Below are 20,529 nucleotides of genomic sequence, written 5' to 3'. Positions count from 1 at the left end.
TGGGATAGAGATACATATTAAAGGTATAGCGCTCAGGAGCAGGCTCGCTCTGTGTACAGTATTTGTTATACAAGACACTGACATAGATAGAGATACATATTAAAGGTATAGTGTCTATAATGGAAGCCGTGAATATTGTATATCTGGGATATTTGATACTGATATTTTTGTACCTAAACGTTTAGGATTACATTTACAAAGCTATTAAATACATATGAAAATACAAAACAAATGTTAAACATGGAAGTGTTTTTTTCCTTTCACATTAATGTGTTGCGAGGTTTAAAGGGCCAATGAGATGTTTAAGGGGTTACATCTGCGTGATTCACGCATCTATAACAGAAATGATATCAACAGTATATTCAAATATTTTTTTAAAGTTGGTTTGTACACATTGTGAGTGAAACTTTGATGTCATTGTCTGATGTCACTGGGTGTTTAGCCAGAGTTTGCGCAGGCAAACCCTCTTCCTTCCCCTTAAATCCTGAAACCCTCTGTGTGTAAAGAAACACCTATTCTATGCAATTTGTAATTAATTTCCAGAGAAACAAAATAAGTGAACTATTTGCTTGTAGCATAATTATATTAGTTTAAGAAAGCCATTTAGATTCACTTCCTGCCTTATTAGTTACAGGGTAATCGTCTTACAGAACAAGCAATTGTAGCCATATCAGCACAAGATATAAAGCATGAAACAGGCACAGACCTGAGGGGAAGTCATTAAAGCAGAACGCGTCTGGTTCTTCTGCTGCTTTTCCATGCAAAATGAGGGTGTCTCTGTATTTTCTGTGAACTTTGAATTCTAAACCACCACATGGCGCCATCAGCATTTCACCTCGGTCCTTTTCCAGATGTAACGTTTGTGTCATCAGTTGAACTAAGTCATGCATTTCATTTGAGTCGCACTTTCTGAAAAGACAACAATTTTACTGTAAAGCAAATGTGCAACTTACTGTATAAATTGCTTCACAAAATCCAGGGGGAGCATGTAGAGAGAAAAACAACAATCTAAGTGTAGACAGTAATAATAAGTGAATACATTTCTGTGTTATCTTGGCTCTTCTGTGCAGCCTACTCACAAGATGTCAGTGGTTTAAGGGCAACAACAGTAAAACATGGTAGACGTGTTTCTCTGGCAAAGAAAAGAAATGCATCCATAGTGCAAATCAGTAGAGTAAAAAGTATAAATTTTATAGCACTTCAAAAATGCGTACTTATAATAAAACAATATAAAAACAGCATGTATCTCTCAAATGTGAAAAGCAGGATAGACCAACCGGTGTCGGGGCTCACCACACTGCCTCCGTTTGGTATCCACTGTGACTAATGGGGGCTCTGCATGCAGCTTGTTGTCTCCAGATCACCAGCCAGGGATCAGCTACGTCGCGGCCCCTCAGATACTGCGTCACTTCCGGTTAGGCTCTCGTGGTGTGTACTCCACTCCTGGTTTCTCCTCCTCTGGGCGGTCTCGCTCTACGTGTTTCGCCAAATAAAATGTACGGCTTCCTCAGGGCAAGTCTTCTGTGACGTCATCACCGGGGTTTCCCCCGGCCGGCACGGTGTCTCACGTAGCCGGTCGGGATCGCGATCAGGGTTTATTGTGCTTTTTGTTGGCGGAGTGCACGGAGCTCTCCAAGCTCACGTGCGAGCCCCAGGATGCACTGTTTTTCAGTAAAAACCTCTCTTGCTTCATTCATTGTAACATCGCCGGAAGGAGAGATCAGTGTATCTCGAAAGTTCGCACAAATAAAAGCATTTTGTTAGCCACGGGGGTGGGGGGAGGGAGGGGTATGTGTGTGTGTGTGTGTGTGTGTGTGTGTGTTATTTTATTTTGGGTTTCTCGTAGTTGTATTTCCAGAAGTGGGCCAAACTTGCTCAAACAAGAAAACATTGATGTTTATTTGGACAAAAACTGAACCAGATTACTGATAATGCGCCTGGAGAGCTTGTGATTAATATGCTTTGCAGAAGATTGCCCCTCGTGTAGTGATAGATATATACACAGTTGTGAGAAAAAGGAAGTACACCCTCTTTCAATTCTATGGTTTTACATATCAGGAGATAATAACAATCATCTGTTCCTTAGAAGGTCTTAAAATTAGATAAATACAGCCTCAGATGAACAACAACACATGACATATTACACCGTGTCATGATTTATTAACAAAAATAAAGCCAATGTGACTAAGGAGCAAAGTCTCGGAAAGAAATCACTTACCCTTCCTTAGAATCACCTTCAGACTTGTCTGTTGAGCTGGTGGAGGAGCTCAACTCGTCCTCAGAAAGGCAATGGGGCAAATTATCCTTTTTCTTGATTAAATTAATATACAGAAAACATAAGTCACATGAAACTACACACAAATGACAAAGTTACCGCACAAGTAAAAATTACAAACACTGATGCAGGAACAAAAGGTACACAGTCACATATCTGCCTAGGAGTTATGTGTCTGTTTAACTGATTGAAGTTGATATTTTATTTAGGGCTTAGCAGTGATTGTTTTGGTGGAGCGTTTATCAATAATCAAGAAATGGCCAAATCTATATATTATAGGATGTCTTTAACAACATACAAGTAAAAATAATGGAAACACAGAATATCAAAGCCGATACAAAAGATTCCTCCTAATTGCACTCTATGTATTCAATATTTCACCCATAGTAATATGAACCAAAATATCCTTTACGTACCTGTTTTACGAAATATTACGCTGATGTCGGAGTGGACCTAAAAAAGTACAGACACACACATTAATGTGATCACAAGTCTGTAAATTATAAATATAGTCTCCAGTCCACTCCACCCCTATAAGGATTTTAAACAATTCACACTGTAAATAATTCACTGAGTCACAACATTTATTTTTTTGATGCCATAAAACTTTATTGTTTTGTTTTAACTGAGTTTACTGATCCATAGGCCAATAGAAGGCTAAATTAGCACACTTGTCTTGCTAGGACAAATTTTGTTCTAAATCTGAAAATAAATATTTAATACATAGAGTGCAATTAGGAGGAATCTTTTGTATCTTCTTTGATATTCTGTGTTTCCATTGCTTATCCTCATGCACCTTGTCATTTAATTTAAAGTAAAAATATAAGGGGAAAAAGGATGAGCGTATTAACCATTTAGCAAGTACAAATAATGGTATAAAAATGGAATAATAATAATAGTATTATATACATACTGGCCCATGTTCCATAAGATGCCAAAGAATACAATGTGGCCCTTTCACTTGAAGGGACCATAAGGTGTCTCCCAGTGTAGCAAGGTGTCTCATATCCCAGTATGTACAGAATAATACGCGTGCGCGCCTCGTGGAGCTGCAGGGCGGTGTCTCCTGGAGCGATTTCAGAATTTGTTTTGTGGAGGCGACGGCAGTGTCACCTGAGCGGCTCCAGCCAATGAGGGAGAACTGCTCACGGCCACGCCTCCGCCACGCCTCCCTGTCTCCGCTTTTCAGTTTCCCTGGTATAATGAAGATGCCGCTCGGCGGCAGCATGAGGGTGACGTCACCGGATCGCGCTGCCGCTCAGCGGCATCTGGTATAATCGAGCCCTTAGAGTGATTTTTTTTCTGAAAAGATTTTAACGGCACAATCCCACCGTCAACAAAAAAAGAACCTTTTGCAAACAATTTATATTTAATATACAATTAAAATATAGTTTCTTAAACCAATCTAACCATGCAAAAGCAAATATTTGGGTTATGTTTCTATGGAAATTAAATTGCATTTCTTGGGCCTCTGAATATGGCTGTGTTTGTCAATCAAGTATTTCTTTATCCTTAGTGACCCTTCAGAGAGCCAATAAAGGATACTTGGAAGGGAGGGGTTTCTGTCAGGATCGGGCTCAGGCCCCGCCTCCGTGAGGCATCTCGCGACGTCACGCGCGTCAGCTACAACCTAGGCGCAGGCGCCGCACCACTTGGAAAGAAAACACACCAAGGACCGTTCCCAGGCTCTGCCCCTGTGACGCGTCCCGTGACGACATGGACGACGCACGTCGCATGCTACCTACACGCAGACGCCTCGCGGACTCAGGTAATCAAGGGGTTAACACTCATCAGCTGCTCCACACCTGTAGTGCATTTTGCCCCGGCCTATCAGCAAACAGCATATGTTTAACTACTCGTTACCCTGCAGCTGTGGGCTGTTCTGCATTCGTTACCTTGCACCTGTGTGCTGCCTTTCCATTGGCTGCCTGCCCTTCAAATGCTCAGCCAGCCCTCCTACAAACTGGCTGAGCATAAACTTAGGTTTGTGCATCGTGTGATTGCCTCAAGCAACCTACTGCCTTGTCTTGCTTCCCGTTTTGACCACAGCTTTTACCTGGACTTCTGCCTTCTCTGACCCCTTGACCTCGGCTCGCTTCTGGACTTCCACCTTCTCTCCTCCTTGACCACGGCTACGGATAACGATGATTCTACGTTCTCCTACCCTGACCCGGCCACACGACCATTACTCTGCACTCCGGAATTCAAATCCCTCCCAAGCCTCAACTCACCATGTTAAACTTTAACCAATGATTAGAAAATGCTCCTGCTATTCTGATCCGCAGGAGTGTCCAATACATGTACAGTATCATGTTGTTCTATTCCACTTGCAACTGTTCCCTCTTAAATTGGTATTTACCTCATTTATAACAAGGCCTGGCGATAAACGAAGTATAGGATTTGGCGGATTTTCTCCTCGAGTTTGTGCCGCTTCAAAAATGTTGCCAGAGCACCTTCTGACTGCTGGTGCTAATAAAACACAAACAGAAAAACAGCAAACATATTATACTTATTAGCCCAAAATATTAATAAATATGTAATGGTGTCTTAAACATTTCTGCCTAACTGCAGTCCATATATTACAAAATATTAATGTAATATCATCCACTCATCATTTTGTTCAACATTGTATGAGATTAAGTGCTTTGTACTTTCCTAACTGTACGCTCAACAAGCAGTTCTATGCGGACGTACATGGGAGCTTGGTATGTGCGATACTTGGGCTGTGTGCATCACTGCTAGTGTAGCAGGTTACTGTGTATGAGTCTGTGAAACCAGCATACATACTCAAAGTTGATTCCAGAGAACATATGTGATCTAACGTAAGAGAACTATTAAAGCAGCAATACTACATTCCCCCTTTTTCTTATTTTAATATGTAAAGCATGCAACAATGTATATTTATACATTGTTGCATAAGCTGGCAATCATTTGGTTGCTCCTGTTATAAATCTGTAAAAATCCTGAGATTGTGTGCCCAACATAATGGCCGCCAATCAGTTACAATTAATCTTTCAGTCTGTGTAACTGAGCAGCTACAAAGTAGCCTTATATTAAGGTCTGCAATACTGATATACAAAGGAATCTATGGCTAAAGCAGTGTAGAAAAAAAAATATCTTTTGTATATCAGTATTGCAGACCTGAAGAAAAGAGGAGAACTCTCGAAAGCTTGTCCTATGACATAAATTGTTAGTCCAAATAAAAAAGGTATCACCTAATACTGAAGAACTCATTTATTCTGCACTATCGCAACTGCACTAACACGGCTATTTCCGTGAGATATATACATACATAAATACATACATACACGGCTGTCCGTTACACATATACTCTATGTAATTCCATCCCTATATACCAATAGGGACCACATCGTTTCCACACACTATTGGGTTATGCCACGGCCTCTTACACTTCCACACCTACCCACAACATTGATATACACTCCCACTAAACACACACATTTTGTAAAGTGCTATGTGCACTGTGGGCTCTTTACCTATACACACACACACACACACACACACACACACACACACACACACACACACACACACACACACACACACACACACACACACACACACACACACACACACACACACCTGACATTCTGGGACATTTTATCACCTCTAGCCATAAAACTGCACGGGGGATTGCTTCCATCACAGATCACATTCCAGTATGCACTATTTTTAAGTTTAAACCCCCTTTTTTAGCTTCATTCATTGTAACATCGCCGGAAGAAGAGATAAGTGTATCTCGAAAGCTCGTAGCGAACCGAGAAAAGAGACCTAGTTCGGGCACTCTAAACACCTGAAGGGTGATATGATGAGCACATTAAAACATACACTTTATTACAACAAATTAAAATAATGGGTATTATAACGATAATTAAACGCTTGGATCCTATGGGTATGAACACTAAATAGGTGTTCTGGATCAATTAGAAGGTAAACTGCAATTAACCACTATAATGTGTGCTGCAGTATGAACGAGTGGGTATGGTAGACCACTGTCCAAAGTCCCCAGGACACCGTGAATAAACACTACTGTAGCGGTGTGTGCTAGTATATATAGACCCTAATGTAAAGGTGTACAGCACACTAACATGATCAGATGGACCCTAGCTGGGACTGCCAAAAAACAATGGGGCAAAGTACCAGGCTAAATGAAATGGATCCTGGCCACTTAATAAAGTGACACTCAGTTGTAGCTAGAGGATGCTGTGGGTACAAATTACCTAAAATATAGGGTCTAAAAATGGTCAGCTCAGTTCCACTGGTTATATGTTAAACCCCAGATTCAGTGAAGCCGAGTATGAGGGAGCTCAACAATTGGTCCCAATCCACTATGTGGACATAACATACTAAACAAACACACTTAGTAGGCTCTGTGTGAAGTCTGTTCAGGGTCCCTCAGGTAAGTAATAGGTTGCTGAAGTATATCAACGTATTGTCCAACCTAATATGGATACCCGTGTAGCGATAAACAGTACTGATCCAACACCAGCTCTGTTGTCAGAGTTGGTCTCTAAAGGATCAGTACTAGGTGAGAGATAGAGGATGTACATACTGTACATGGTAACGCTGTATAGGTGAGAGATAGAGGATGTACATACTGTACATGGTAACGCTGTATAGGTGAGAGATAGAGGATGTACATACTGTATATCGTAACGCTGTATAGGTGAGAGATAGAGGATGTACATACTGTACATGGTAACGCTGTATAGGTGAGAGATAGAGGATGTACATACTGTACATGGTAACGCTGTATAGGTGAGAGATAGAGGATGTACATACTGTACATGGTAACGCTGTATAGGTGAGAGATAGAGGATGTACATACTGTACATGGTAACGCTGTATAGGTGAGAGATAGAGGATGTACATACTGTACATCGTAACGCTGTATAGGTGAGAGATAGAGGATGTACATACTGTACATGGTAACGCTGTATAGGTGAGAGATAGAGGATGTACATACTGTACATGGTAACGCTGTATAGGTAATAAACAGCTTACTGCTACTGTGTGACAGTAGGATGAACAGTGCCTGGTGAACTGAGCTCCCTCAGATCGTCCCATCACAGGGAGGCTCCAATGAAAAATAGCGCGCTGCAGTTGCTGGCGAACACTGCCGCCAGCTGACTCGCAGGTAGGCAAGTGAGTCCTGCGCGTGCACCCATCTGCCGACGCGCGCGTTTCGCGTAGCCGCTTCCTCAAGGCAGTACAAGGGGGGCACCTACACATCCAGACAGCTGCGGGGGTTCTCTTATCTGTCTCCTATCTCGAAAGCTCGCAAGAATAAAAGCATTTCATTAGCCACAGAACGGCATCGTCTATTCATTTTTGATTATTAAGCTCGGCTAACACGGTTCTGATACCTCTACACACATACACACATACATACATACATACACACATACATACATACATACATATAAATTAAAGTACATTTTAGTGGGGGAAAAAATATTTTTTAAAGCAGCAAAACATATGAAATCTTAAAAAAAAAAAATATATATTTTTTTTTTAAGATTTCAAATGTTTTGCTGCTTTAAAAAATATTTTCCCCCCCACAAAATTGTACTTTAATTTAGATAAATGCTACCCTGCTGTACCCATTAATAGGAAAAAAAGGATGAACTGTTTCAACTCCAGAAGGACCTGCTGGAGAGAGTCCGAGGGAATACCCGCGCAATACTTAGTCTGTCTACAGCACCCTCTGCCCTCACTTAATGTGCGGTCTCTACCCTCACTTAATGCGCGGTCTCTGTCCGTCACTTAATGTGCGGTCTCTGTCCGTCACTTAATGTGAGGTCTCTGTCCGTCACTTAATGTGCGGTCTCTGTCCGTCACTTAATGCGCGGTCTCTGTCCGTCACTTAATGCGCGGTCTCTGTCCGTCACTTAATGTGCGGTCTCTGTCCGTCACTTAATGCGCGGTCTCTGTCCGTCACTTACTGTGCGGTCTCTGTCCGTCACTTAATGTGCGGTCTCTGTCCTCTGTCCGTCACTTAATGTGCAGTCTCTGTCCTCTGTCCGTCACTTAATGTGCGGTCTCTGTCCGTCACTTAATGTGCGGTCTCTGTCCGTCACTTAATGTGCGGTCTCTGTCCGTCACTGAATGTGCGGTCTCTGTCCGTCACTGAATGTGCGGTCTCTGTCCGTCACTTAATGTGCGGTCTCTGTCCGTCACTTGATGTGCGGTCTCTGTCCGTCACTTAATGTGCGGTCTCTGTCCGTCACTTAATGTGCGGTCTCTGTCCGTCACTTAATGTGCGGTCTCTGTCCTCTGTCCGTCACTTAATGTGCGGTCTCTGTCCTCTGTCCGTCACTTAATGTGCTGTCTCTGTCCTCTGTCCGTCACTTAATGTGCGGTCTCTGTCCTCTGTCCGTCACTTAATGTGCGGTCTCTGTCCTCTGTCCGTCACTTAATGTGCGGTCTCTGTCCGTCACTTGATGTGAGGTCTCTGTCCTCTGTCCGTCACTTGATGTGCGGTCTCTGTCCGTCACTTGATGTGAGGTCTCTGTCCGTCACTTGATGTGAGGTCTCTGTCCTCTGTCCGTCACTTAATGTGCGGTCTCTGTCCTCTGTCCGTCACTGAATGTGCGGTCTCTGTTCGTCACTTAATGTGCGGTCTCTGTCCTCTGTCCGTCACTTGATATGCGGTCTCTGTCCTCTGTCCGTCACTGAATGTGCGGTCTCTGTCCTCTGTCCGTCACTTAATGTGCAGTCTCTGTCCGTCACTTGATGTGAGGTCTCTGTCCTCTGTCCGTCACTTGATGTGCAGTCTCTGTCCTCTGTCCGTCACTGAATGTGCGGTCTCTGTCCTCTGTCCATCACTTAATGTGCGGTCTCTGTCCGTCACTTGATGTGAGGTCTCTGTCCTCTGTCCGTCACTTAATGATCAGTCTCTGTCCGTCACTTAATGTGCGGTCTCTGTCCACTTTCCGCGACTTAATGTGCGGTCTCTGTCCTCTGTCCGTCACTTAATGATCAGTCTCTGTCCGTCACTGAATGTGCGGTCTCTGTCCTCTTTCCGTCACTGAATGTGCGGTCTCTGTCCTCTTTCCGTCACTGAATGTGCGGTCTCTGTCCTCTGTCCGTTACTGAATGTGCGGTCTCTGTCCTCTGTCCGTTACTGAATGTGCGGTCTCTGTCCTCTGTCCGTTACTGAATGTGCGGTCTCTGTCCTCTTTCCGTCACTGAATGTGCGGTCTCTGTCCTCTGTCCGTTACTGAATGTGCGGTCTCTGTCCACTTTCCGCGACTTAATGTGCAGTTTCAATATCGCACCCAAATATTAATAACTAATTTTGCAATTTGGATTAATTTGCATATTGAACAAAATTGCACAACCAGAACCAAATTGTGTCTTGAAACGATTGATTGAACTTTGTAACTGAAAATGTTTCCAATTTCGCAAGGAAACCTATTTTTTAAACTTTTTCATAATTAACATTTGTAACTTTTTTTCTTCAATTTTTTAAAGAAGTTTATTTTCTAAATTGAACAGAAATTGGTGTGTTTTTTCAATCTTTGGTAATTTCGCAACAATCGAATGACAAAAAAAAATAACTGTTTATTTTTGCAGCACATTCCAACTTTCGCCCAAAAATCCGCCTGTATTTAGTGGTAATGTCACTGCTTTTGAAATTCTCCCTCTCCCCAAAATTTCTTCTGGGTAAAGACGCCTGCGAATTCGACGTACAGCACTCGGTACATTGCACACATTTGCTAGCCATAGATCAAACAGTCTAATAAAACTGCAAAACAACAACAACAACAACAAAAACCTTTACCAAAAGCAAATATTTCTTCTTGGGATTGTTTCAGTCGCCTTCTTTCTCTCGCTGAGAGAGGCCGATGATCCTTTGGAAAGTAAACAAACAAACACAAAGTTTGTAGCATAAATGGGCATTGGGCCATCTTAACGAACAGCTGCTACTCTGTAACCACCTTCCATGCTGGAAGATACATGGAATCCCCGTTTAAGTGACTGGGCCATAACGTTATTTAATTTCCTTCATACTGATTTACTAAGTGTTAGGCTGCGTCCATAGATAGGAAGCCCACACAGACGCGCCCACTCGCTGAGCGATCAGACTGCCTAAAGGCAGTGATTGCGTCTATATGGCGGGCGCGAGGGAGGGGGTGCGCGATGCGCGAGAAATCAGTTAAAACTGATTTCTCGTGCGATAGGGCGGTCACGTGAGCGGTTCGCCCTTATCTCCGTGACGTCACTGGCCCGCCCATGGACATGCCTCCGGATGGTGCGCCAGGGAAACCGCACCCGCTTTCCCTCAGCCTCCGCGCGCCTCCGCACGGCTGCAGTGTCTATGGACGAAGCCTAACTCTATACATCACCTTTCCAAGCCATTCACGTGAATGGGGTATAAGGGGCCATATTACATAAGCTGAGCTGGAAGTGGTCTCATCAGTACAGAAGCAGCAGAGGTTAGTGCACCCGCTGATGCGTGACATTAACTTGTTACTTAACTGTAGTGCTACTGAAAACAATGGTAGAGGAGATAACATGTTAGTAAATGCATTATACTTCTACCTTACTTTTGTTCTTGGTGATTACAAAAGCCTTTCCCCCGTCTGTTGACAATAAGTTTAGTGAAACACACAAAGATGTAGTAGTGAAATGCTTGGTTTTTATACTGTGCAGCTGGTTGGAAAAATACAGATGTAACGCATGATATTGCTCCCCGCCAGATTACTTCTCTCATAACACAGAATATTATCGTTTCTATCGGATTCAATAGCAGGGTTGGGAAAAAATATAACAACAAATCCCCACATAACACAGCGGAAAATGAAGCCTGGTACTGTACTTCTGTATATTTATAGTCTTGAAGAGGAAAAACTGAGTTACTTGTAAGTTGTTCATTTTATCATCATCTTTTTGTTCTGATGTTAAACAAAGTAAGAAAATCTTTGAATGATAAATACCAAAAAAAATGGTAACTTATATTAGTATTTAGTCAATAGGAACTGTTATAAATGACTATTTATGTTCAAAATAAGGTTTGATGAGGCCTCAAAGAGTAAGTTAAGTAAATTCATTCTTAATTTTTTATCCGGGGATTCTCCCGGGTTAGGAACGACGAGCCTGCTGTCCATCCGGCAAACTGGTATGCTCAAAATGGCTACAAGGTCAGGTCTTGCTATTAGGCAGCCAATAAAAAGCTGCGACTGTCATCTGCCGATAATGCTGAGGCTTTCTATTGGTGATCCCAAGGCCATATTTGTAGTCCTGGAAGCCATGTTTGTAGTTTCTTTGTGTGAAAATGGTCACAAAAAAAAGCTACAAATATCTTCAGAAATGGGGGTTCCGCAGATGTCGCGTTCAGGTAGGAGGGGAGAGATAAAAAAAAAATTGGGGCGGGATTATAGCTTTAACCCTTTGAGTGCCAACGGACTCAATCACGTGATCACTTCGTCACTGATGGTGGAACAAGAGAGGATAAGGAGTCCCAGACCCCATAAATGTAGTAGCTGTTTATAAGACCCCACAAGGGTTAAAAAAAAAAGTAGTAAATTATTCAAACAAAACAACAGTGCCATTGTAACAAAGCTGTGCTTCAGTATCAAAAGTTCAGCACTGAAAGGTGTAGACCCTCCTAGGACCACAATGAATAAATGACAGTGCTATGCTCAAGGGGTTACACATTTAATCTCCTTTAATAAACTTTAGAAGGGATTCAATATTTTCTGGCTGCAAACTGAGGTCAAACTAGAGCAAAAACAAAATAAATAGAATCACTTATTAAAGAAAAGAATCCCATTGCTTCCAAGTGGACTGTGGGCCCCTTAACTGAGTGTGGCCTATTGTGTTATTAGTGTATTGTATTCCTGCACAAAAGGGGTTCATGTTCTGTATGAGGAGAGACCATAGCAGGCAGCAAAGGTAAAGAGGGCTGTAAGGAAAGGGCAGAATGGGGCAACTTTTGAGAGAAGCAAAACTTATTGCTCAACTGTCCCTCCTTAGGCGCCAAATTCATGATTTAGGTCTTCGTTGTGGAAACTGAATACACTGAATAATGGAGTCCCCCTTATACACGTTATCCCAAAGGAATGCAGAAGACAAGGAATGTATGGGAACCTGATCACTGAAGATAAAGCCCCGGTGAGAGCAGTGCGCATGCGCACAATAATGCGAGAATGAAATAGAGGTTTTTACAAGTGTATAAATACAGGTGTCCTGGGAGAGATTCTTTGTCTAGACCAGATGGCTCTCTCATCACACTGTGGCAACACATTACTAATTATCCTAATTGCGTACTGTGCTATCAAATTAAATCTACTTTGAATAACATCTCTGTCAAACTGGACATCCTTCAATTCCAATTGAACCATTTTCTTGCTATCAGAATGAAAAAAGAAAAAAAAACAGCGTAGGATTTGGCTCGACAAATTAGGGAGAAAAAGAAAGGGAAAAAAGAGAAATCTAGTGTAGTATGTTTTTAAATGATCCTTGATATCCAAAAATAATAGGTATTGCACTCACATGTAGTGGCCCTGATTCATTAAGTGAATCTCCTTCTTGGTTTTACTGTCGCAGGAATTTTACTGTCGCACCTTTTAAATTCTAATGTGCTAATGGCTTCAAAAGTGTGCCTCTACATTTTTCACAAATGTTCCTTATATTTTGCGTTGTTTTGCCAAACTTTCGCAAAAGTTGACATTCCCCAAAAATGGCAGAAATGTCCCTATTTTGCTAAAAATGGCAGTAATTGGCAGGATATTTAAAAAAAAAAAGAAGCCAGTTTGGCAACAAGCTTGTCGACTTTGTACGCTAAAAAAAGAGAAAAATACAAAAGGGCAGAAAGGTCAAGGGTGCTAATATCCATAGGCAGTGGTCGACAAATCACCAAAAAATCTACTCGCCACCTAGTACCACACATGTGTTGCTTGGGCCAATAGGAGCTCGCCACGATGTTAAATCCACTCGCCCGGGGCGTGCAAATGTATGTATGTATGTATGTATGTATGTATGTATGTCTTTATTTGTATAGCGCCATAAAATGTACATAGCGCTTCACAGTAGTAATACATGTCATATAAATAACAAATATAAATAACACATCATGGGAATAAGTGCTTCAGACATACTGTAAAAGTAACATTAAGGAAGGAGTCCCTGCTCCGAGGAGCTTACAATCTAATTGGTAGGTAGGGAGAACGTACAGAGACAGTAGGAGGGAATACTAGTAAGTGCGTCTGCAGGAGGCCAAGCTTTGTGTCATGTGTCCATGATTATCCAGTGCTACTCATATGCTTCTTTAAGCAGATGTGTCTTAAGGTGGGTCTTAAAGGTGGATAGCGAGGGGGCTAGTCGGGTATTGAGGGGAAGAGCATTCCAGAGGTGTGGGGCAGAAAGTGAGAAAGGTTTAAGGCGGGAGAGAGCTTTAGATACAAAGGGGGTAGAAAGAAGACATCCTTGAGAAGAACGCAAGAGTCGTGATGGTGCATAGCGAGAAATTAGGGCTGAGATGTAATGAGGGGCAGAAGAATGTAAAGCTTTAAAAGTGAGCAGTAGAATTGAGTGTGAGATACGCGATTTAATCGGAAGCCAGGAGAGGGATTTCAGCAGGGGAGACGCTGAGACAGATTTAGGAAAGAGTAGAGTGATTCTGGCAGCAGTGTTTAGGATAGATTGTAGGGGAGACAGGTGAGAGGTAGGAAGGCCGGACAGCAGGAGGTTGCAGTAATCGAGGTTTGTATAGGTTTGTCGAACACTGTCCATAGGTGTGGCCACACCATTAAATGCGGAACAAAGGACAACCAACAGCTTGAAAGAGGCACAGCACATCACTCAGAGACACAGAGGATACACAAGGAGTCAATTCTTCCTTAGCTCTAATCAACATTTTTACTTTTCAGGAACATGCAAAAGATACTTTTCCGGCTACACCAGCCTTTATTCCCTCAGGCAAGCGAGGAACGGGTGCTTAGCCTGAAACGTTGTACCTTTATGAAAAAAAAAGGCAAAAATATTGCACATCTCTAGTATTTAAGATCCTTTGCAATTTTGTAAAAAGTAAGTTCCTCATGTACAGTAGTAATCAGGAGTATACTTGCTGCGTGTGTTAACTATAAGTATATGGTATCATTATTTAATGAATACATTATCAGAAAAATACAAATACAAGTTGACTTGCTGCCATTATCAAGTAATTCTATACTAACCTGTGACGTTAAGACAACACTATTTACAGAATATGTTGCTTCAGAACCACGTCTCTCTGGGTTGCTGTGGATGTTCTTCGCAGCTCTGTGTTTAATAGCAGGAGAAGGCAGTGATCTAGGATACCCCACATCAACCTAAAAAGTACAATTAAGAATTAGGAGTTGACTTTGTCTTAAGGAATTAACACCTTTCCTTAATCATAATATATTTACAACTGGCTTACATTCCATGAGGAGTCAAGAGACTGGGGCCCTTGCTGGCCCGACAACACAGTGCTCCCCAGACTGTTCTCAGGCGAGCTTCCCTAAAGACCCTTTTACTTACTATGTTGAGTCTGTAGTCATTATATATGACTTGAAATAGAACTTTCCTCCTGCAGGTCCAGTACCTGAAGTACACCCAGACCCAGAAAAAGCTTGAGTGCTGCAGCTGCTCTCATAAAGGAGCACTAGCTACTAAAAACCGACGCGCACTAACGCGTACTAACGCGCACTAACGGCATTAACATGCTTAAAGCCGCAATCCGCACAGCTCATTTTCCTCTTACCTGAACGAGTAAGCCATTCGGAGTCTGGGGACCCCAGTTCCGGACCCAGGCAGATATTTTGCCTCAGACACAAAACGGCCGCGGGGTCAAGGCTTGCCCCGACGTCAAATAGAAAGCCAGATCCCCCAATTACCCCGCTGCAGCCAGAGCCCCCAATTACCCCGCTGCAGCCAGAGCCCTCCCCCAATTACCCCGCTGCAGCCAGAGCCTCCAATTACCCCACTGCAGCCAGAGCCCCCAATTACCCCGCTGCAGCCAGAGCCCCCCAATTACTGAGGAAAAGAAGGGGGTCAAGGACATGGACAAATGAAGAAAGAATGCAGGACAGGGGAGGGAGAAATGGGCAAAAGATAAAATGTGGAATTGGGAAGAGAGGAAAAGGCAAGGAAAAAAAGGAGAGGTAAAGAGGAGAAAGAAACAAAGCAGGAAAGAAAGAGCCACTGTGGATATAGTAGAGACTAATGAAAGCGGATGGTTCTATCTGATGGGCTCCTCACTGAGGGTAAGTAACCATACTCTCTGATGGGCTCCTCACTGGAGGTAAGTAACCATACCCTCTGATGGGCTCCTCACTGAGGGTAAGTAACCATACCCTCTGATGGGCTCCTCACTGTAGGGTAAGTAACCATACCCTCTGATGGGCTCCTCACTGAGGGTAAGTAACCATAGCCTCTGATGGGCTCCTCACTGAGGGTAAGTAACCATACCCTCTGATGGGCTCCTCACTGGAGGTAAGTAACCATACCCTCTGATGGGCTCCTCACTGAGGGTAAGTAACCATACCCTCTGATGGGCTCCTCACTGTAGGGTAAGTAACCATACCCTCTGATGGGCTCCTCACTGGAGGTAAGTAACCATACCCTCTGATGGGCTCCTCACTGGAGGTAAGTAACCATACCCTCTGATGGGCTCCTCACTGGAGGTAAGTAACCATACACTCTGATGGGCTCCTCACTGGAGGTAAGTAACCATACACTCTGATGGGCTCCTCACTGAGGGTAAGTAACCATACCCTCTGATGGGCTCCTCACTGCAGGGTAAGTAACCATACCCTCTGATGGGCTCCTCACTGAGGGTAAGTAACCATACCCTCTGATGGGCTCCTCACTGAGGGTAAGTAACCATACCCTCTGATGGGCTCCTCACTGCAGGGTAAGTAACCATACCCTCTGATGGGCTCCTCACTGAGGGTAAGTAACCATACCCTCTGATGGGCTCCTCACTGAGGGTAAGTAACCATACCCTCTGATGGGCTCCTCACTGAGGGTAAGTAACCATACCCTCTGATGGGCTCCTCACTGCAGGGTAAGTAACCATACCCTCTGATGGGCTCCTCACTGAGGGTAAGTAACCATACCCTCTGATGGGCTCCTCACTGAGGGTAAGTAACCATACCCTCTGATGGGCTCCTCACTGAGGGTAAGTAACCATACCCTCTGATGGGCTCCTCACTGAGGGTAAGTAACCATACCCTCTGATGGGCTCCTCACTGAGGGTAAGTAACCATACCCTCTGATGGGCTCCTCACTGGAGGTAAGTAACCATAACCTCTGATGGGCTCCTCACTGCAGGGTAAGTAACCATACCCTCTGATGGGCTCCTCACTGAGGGTAAGTAACCATACCCTCTGATGGGCTCCTCACTGAGGGTAAGTAACCATACCCTCTGATGGGCTCCTCACTGGAGGTAAGTAACCATACCCTGCATGACTAGGCATCAATGCAGTAAGATAATATTTGCCCAATGTTTCTCATCTTGTAAATTCTGCTTTTTTCTCTCCTTATGCAAGCACGTCTGACTTGGGTAAGCTCTTCTGACTAACAATAAGTGTCAACATGTAAGACACTGGCTTCACACATTTCTTAGGCTACGTCCAGGGTGCCTTCTCCCGTGCGGAGGCGCGCTGAGGCAAAGCGGGTGCTTTCCCTGGCCTTGGTTAGTGCGCCGTCCGGGGGCGTTTCGGGGGGCGGGCCAGTGACGTCACAGAGCTGGTTCGCCCTCATTGGGCGAACCGCTCACGTGACCGGCCCTGCGCTCCGGCGAGCACCAAATCTAAAATTTTCCTAAGACACACGCTTCCGCACGCTTGCGCGAGCCCCTGGTAAAGCCGCTCTCATTGCGGCTGCAGGGGCTCAGTGCTGAGCGTGAGTGCGCCTCAGCACGGGTCAGTGCATAAGCGCTGACCCTGGACGCAGCCTAACACATGGTGCCCGCTAAAGGTGTGTCTTGTATTACTGGATTACTTTTAGAATATCATCACCATGTTTGAATTTTGTTCTCTATGCTTGTGTCTTCGTTGCCTTGATACGGAAGGTTCAGATACAGAACTGTGCGGCTGGAATACAGTACAGATATCTGCTTGTACATCTTCTGAAGTCTTATCCGAAGTTCCATCCTACAGTAAAAAAAGAGACCTTTCATTTACGTTTTATTGACATTGTTATAGTTCAAAGTTCTAGAAGCTGCATTGGTCCGGAAGAAAAATAGATTTGCTGTAGATTGTGATATCTTTTAGAGTTCTTCAAAGATAAATTGATATTGTACAAGGCTTTTGAAACCTGATCGGTTTCTTCTCTAGGTGTCCCGCCATCTGTAAAGAATCCTTCCATTGGTGTCCTCATCAGTATCCCAACATGCAACAAATCTACTTTGATAATGTTACCAACAATGCTTTAAAATGAAAGCGTGCTTGTAGATGTAATTTGAATGACTATGAAAGCAATTAAAGTCATTAAAACATTTGGGTAACATGGAGAAGGAGCGAGTGAAATGGAGTGGGTGGGTGACCATGGGGCGTTACCTCTCTTTCTGGTGCACAGGGAGCAGGGATGTTGCTGTTGCGGGCAGGAGCGCCTCCATGCCCCATCCGGTCTGACATAAGCCAGTGCGTTGATTAATACTGTCCCGCTCTTCTTATCCCGGGAACTAGTAATGAGCACAGGAGAGGAGCGGAACACTATTCATGATTGCACATGGTACAGCTGACCAGAGAGAGCTAGGAGACAAGCTCTAATCCACAAGCAGCAACGTCCCCACACACACTGCACCAAGGCTAGAGGGAGACTGGGCTGCTGGGACCCATGGGTTGGGGCCAACATGTTGGCCACCAATAAACTACTAGAGCATACAAACCCACAAAACAATACTGGAACTACAGACCCAGGCAACTCACCCCTTATAGCCTAGAAATTCTTACAAACTTAAAGAAAGCATCAAGATGGGAAAGAAAAGTGCTGCCTGTGTCACATGCCTGTGTCACATGCCTGTGTCACATGCCTGTGTCACATGGTAGTATTTTGTGTAAGAAGCAGCTTTGGAAGACTGGAACCATCTTGTGTCATTATACAATGCAGAATGTTCATTTTCAGGAATGAGAGCCAACAATAAGTTTATAAACTCTTTAGAGCAATATGGTTTCTTCCAAGGACTGTACTCGGGACCAGTATGACTGGCATCCAGGGGAAATCTAACATAGAGCTTTCCTGGAATGTAAAAAGTCTGCCTTATTTACAAGAATTTTAAAGTTCTCAAAAGGAAGAAAAAACAAATCCATTACTATTCGGTGCCATAAAAAAACCTTCCGGCATGGGAAGATTCCTTACAGCCCGTTCACATTAACAGGTCGTAAAGTATTTGATGGAAAACAGAAAGTGCGCTCTAAACTATTAGTTATAAAAGAAGTACTATGGGGCAATAAGCCCTAGAAGGTGAGTGATGCAACTGGTCAAAGAGATGGCTCACACATAAGAAACTAGAAATGGTGAAAAAAGACCAGCGCAAACTCCCATATAGAATAAACACACAAAAGTGGATTGTATCTTGTAAATGTAAAGTATTTTACGTCTTAGCTCCACTTAGTAAATGTGGTCTCAAATGCCCATAAAAACAGTTCAGGTTAGTTACATTTTTAATGTATGTCCGTGTTTTAGGGAATGTAAAGGGTCACTGATAATTAGTTTACATTCACCAGTTAATATAAAGGTTTAAAACTTACAGGCACAGTCACTGGTACAAATGGTTCTAGGAGTTTATCTGTGGACTCCAAGTCTTCCTGAAAAGACAAAGACTTATTTACAGTACCTCAAACTGGTGCATACATGGCATTACTGAAAACTCACTTCTTACACCTTGGCAACATTTCAGTTTTGCCTGAGAAGTAGACATTATACAACATGTTACACATTAATTAACCAATGCAATGTACAGTAGATTATGAATGTAGAAACATATTTACACAGGGATTACATCTGAAACAAAAGACTACAATATGGTATGATTCCCTGAGACTAATCTACACTTACATTAAATAATATACAGTATATAGAGTTCAGCACAATCACACATTTTTCAAAGTACATTTTAATATGTGTATAGATTTCTGTAAAAGTGATGTATATTTCCATTTATAGTATAGGTTGTTGTTACTCACTTTATAACATTGCTTGCAGTCGTTTGAAGATACCCATAAGAAGGGTTGCTTTCTCTGTACTACTTTAAAACAGGACTAGGGTCTCCTTTAGCACAGCGACGTGGAGTCACAGCATGTAGAATAAGGATCACAGTATTTACAAGGCTGTGCCCATAATCTTCATACCGTATGTGCAATTTATATGCAGCACAGTACAGCATAATACCAAAGAATCTATGGGAAATGAGGATGCACTAAAGCCTCTGTTTTGTCTTTACTGTCCCCATTGAAGAAACGTTTTTGAATTTTAGCAGATTGTCCAGCTTAGTAAATGTCTAGGAAACCATGTCCTGAATATACAGAATGTACCGAAGTCAAAGTCTACTGAGCCTTTTATATGCTTTATTGAACTACTGTACTAATATATTCTAAATATAAATCCTTCCCACTAACATAAGTACTGTAATATGAATTTCAGATATTTTGTAACATTTTCTTTGTTCTGGTCGCATCGAAACTTTTGGGCCAAACGTGCAGATACTGCCACCTTCCAGCACCAGAAGACAACGTATGGCCCCATTGAAGTGAATAAGACAAATTGTGCCTTTCAGCGCTGGCAGGTGTCTTAAGGAGTAGCACAGCTTAGTAAGTATGACCCTACATTTTCTAAGCTAATAAAATGTATCTTAGCTTTAACTTTATCGATACTCAAATGTATGCAGGATGAATGAGAGATCTCCTGTAAAATAAATCTGTGGAAGGTTGGGAAAGTTGAGAATTTATACAGGGAAAATACATCTCTAGGAATAAATAGATGTGTTGGAGAGGGACACAGCTCTATAACTGGGTTCATGATATGATTGTAGGATATTGTCTGACAGTGGGTACAACGATATGCACACAGATATTCACCAATAAATAATGTATGTACATAAATTACAAATGCACCAAATGTGCAAACCCGCTTCATCACAGCCCTGTGTCAAAATACCTGAAAAATGACATTTTTTATGCAGGAGTTTCAAAAACAGCAAAAGGTCTCTCTATTTTCCCTTAGTATCTTTTTAAAGTTCACCACCCACCATCACATTTACA

At 42.9% G+C, this 20,529-nt stretch overlaps 1 protein-coding gene across 4 annotated transcripts in view; it reads right to left on the bottom strand.

Moving 5' to 3' along the window:
- NEK4 (NIMA related kinase 4) overlaps window positions 1-20,529 on the bottom strand; it is a 56,085-nt gene that overhangs the window by 4,939 nt on the left and 30,617 nt on the right. For 2 of the 4 annotated variants that reach the window (XM_075574995.1, XM_075574996.1), the window contains exons 8-14: window positions 19,021-19,077; window positions 17,287-17,421; window positions 14,479-14,613; window positions 10,083-10,152; window positions 4,635-4,744; window positions 2,219-2,310; window positions 707-909 (exon numbers count right to left, since the gene is read on the bottom strand). In XM_075574995.1, coding sequence (XP_075431110.1) covers window positions 707-909; window positions 2,219-2,310; window positions 4,635-4,744; window positions 10,083-10,152; window positions 14,479-14,613; window positions 17,287-17,421; window positions 19,021-19,077 — 802 coding nt within the window. Of the gene's footprint in view, window positions 1-706; window positions 910-2,218; window positions 2,311-2,343; window positions 2,729-4,634; window positions 4,745-10,082; window positions 10,153-14,478; window positions 14,614-17,286; window positions 17,422-19,020; window positions 19,078-20,529 lie in introns of those variants that run through there. The other 2 variants (XM_075574997.1, XM_075574999.1) reach the window with 2 other exon arrangements.

The sequence above is a fragment of the Ascaphus truei genome, chromosome 17 (genome assembly GCF_040206685.1).
Source record: "Ascaphus truei isolate aAscTru1 chromosome 17, aAscTru1.hap1, whole genome shotgun sequence".
Taxonomy (NCBI): Eukaryota; Metazoa; Chordata; class Amphibia; order Anura; family Ascaphidae; genus Ascaphus; species Ascaphus truei.
The sequence above is the reverse complement of the archived record's forward strand: the minus strand, read 5'-3'. Positions and strand labels throughout refer to the sequence as shown.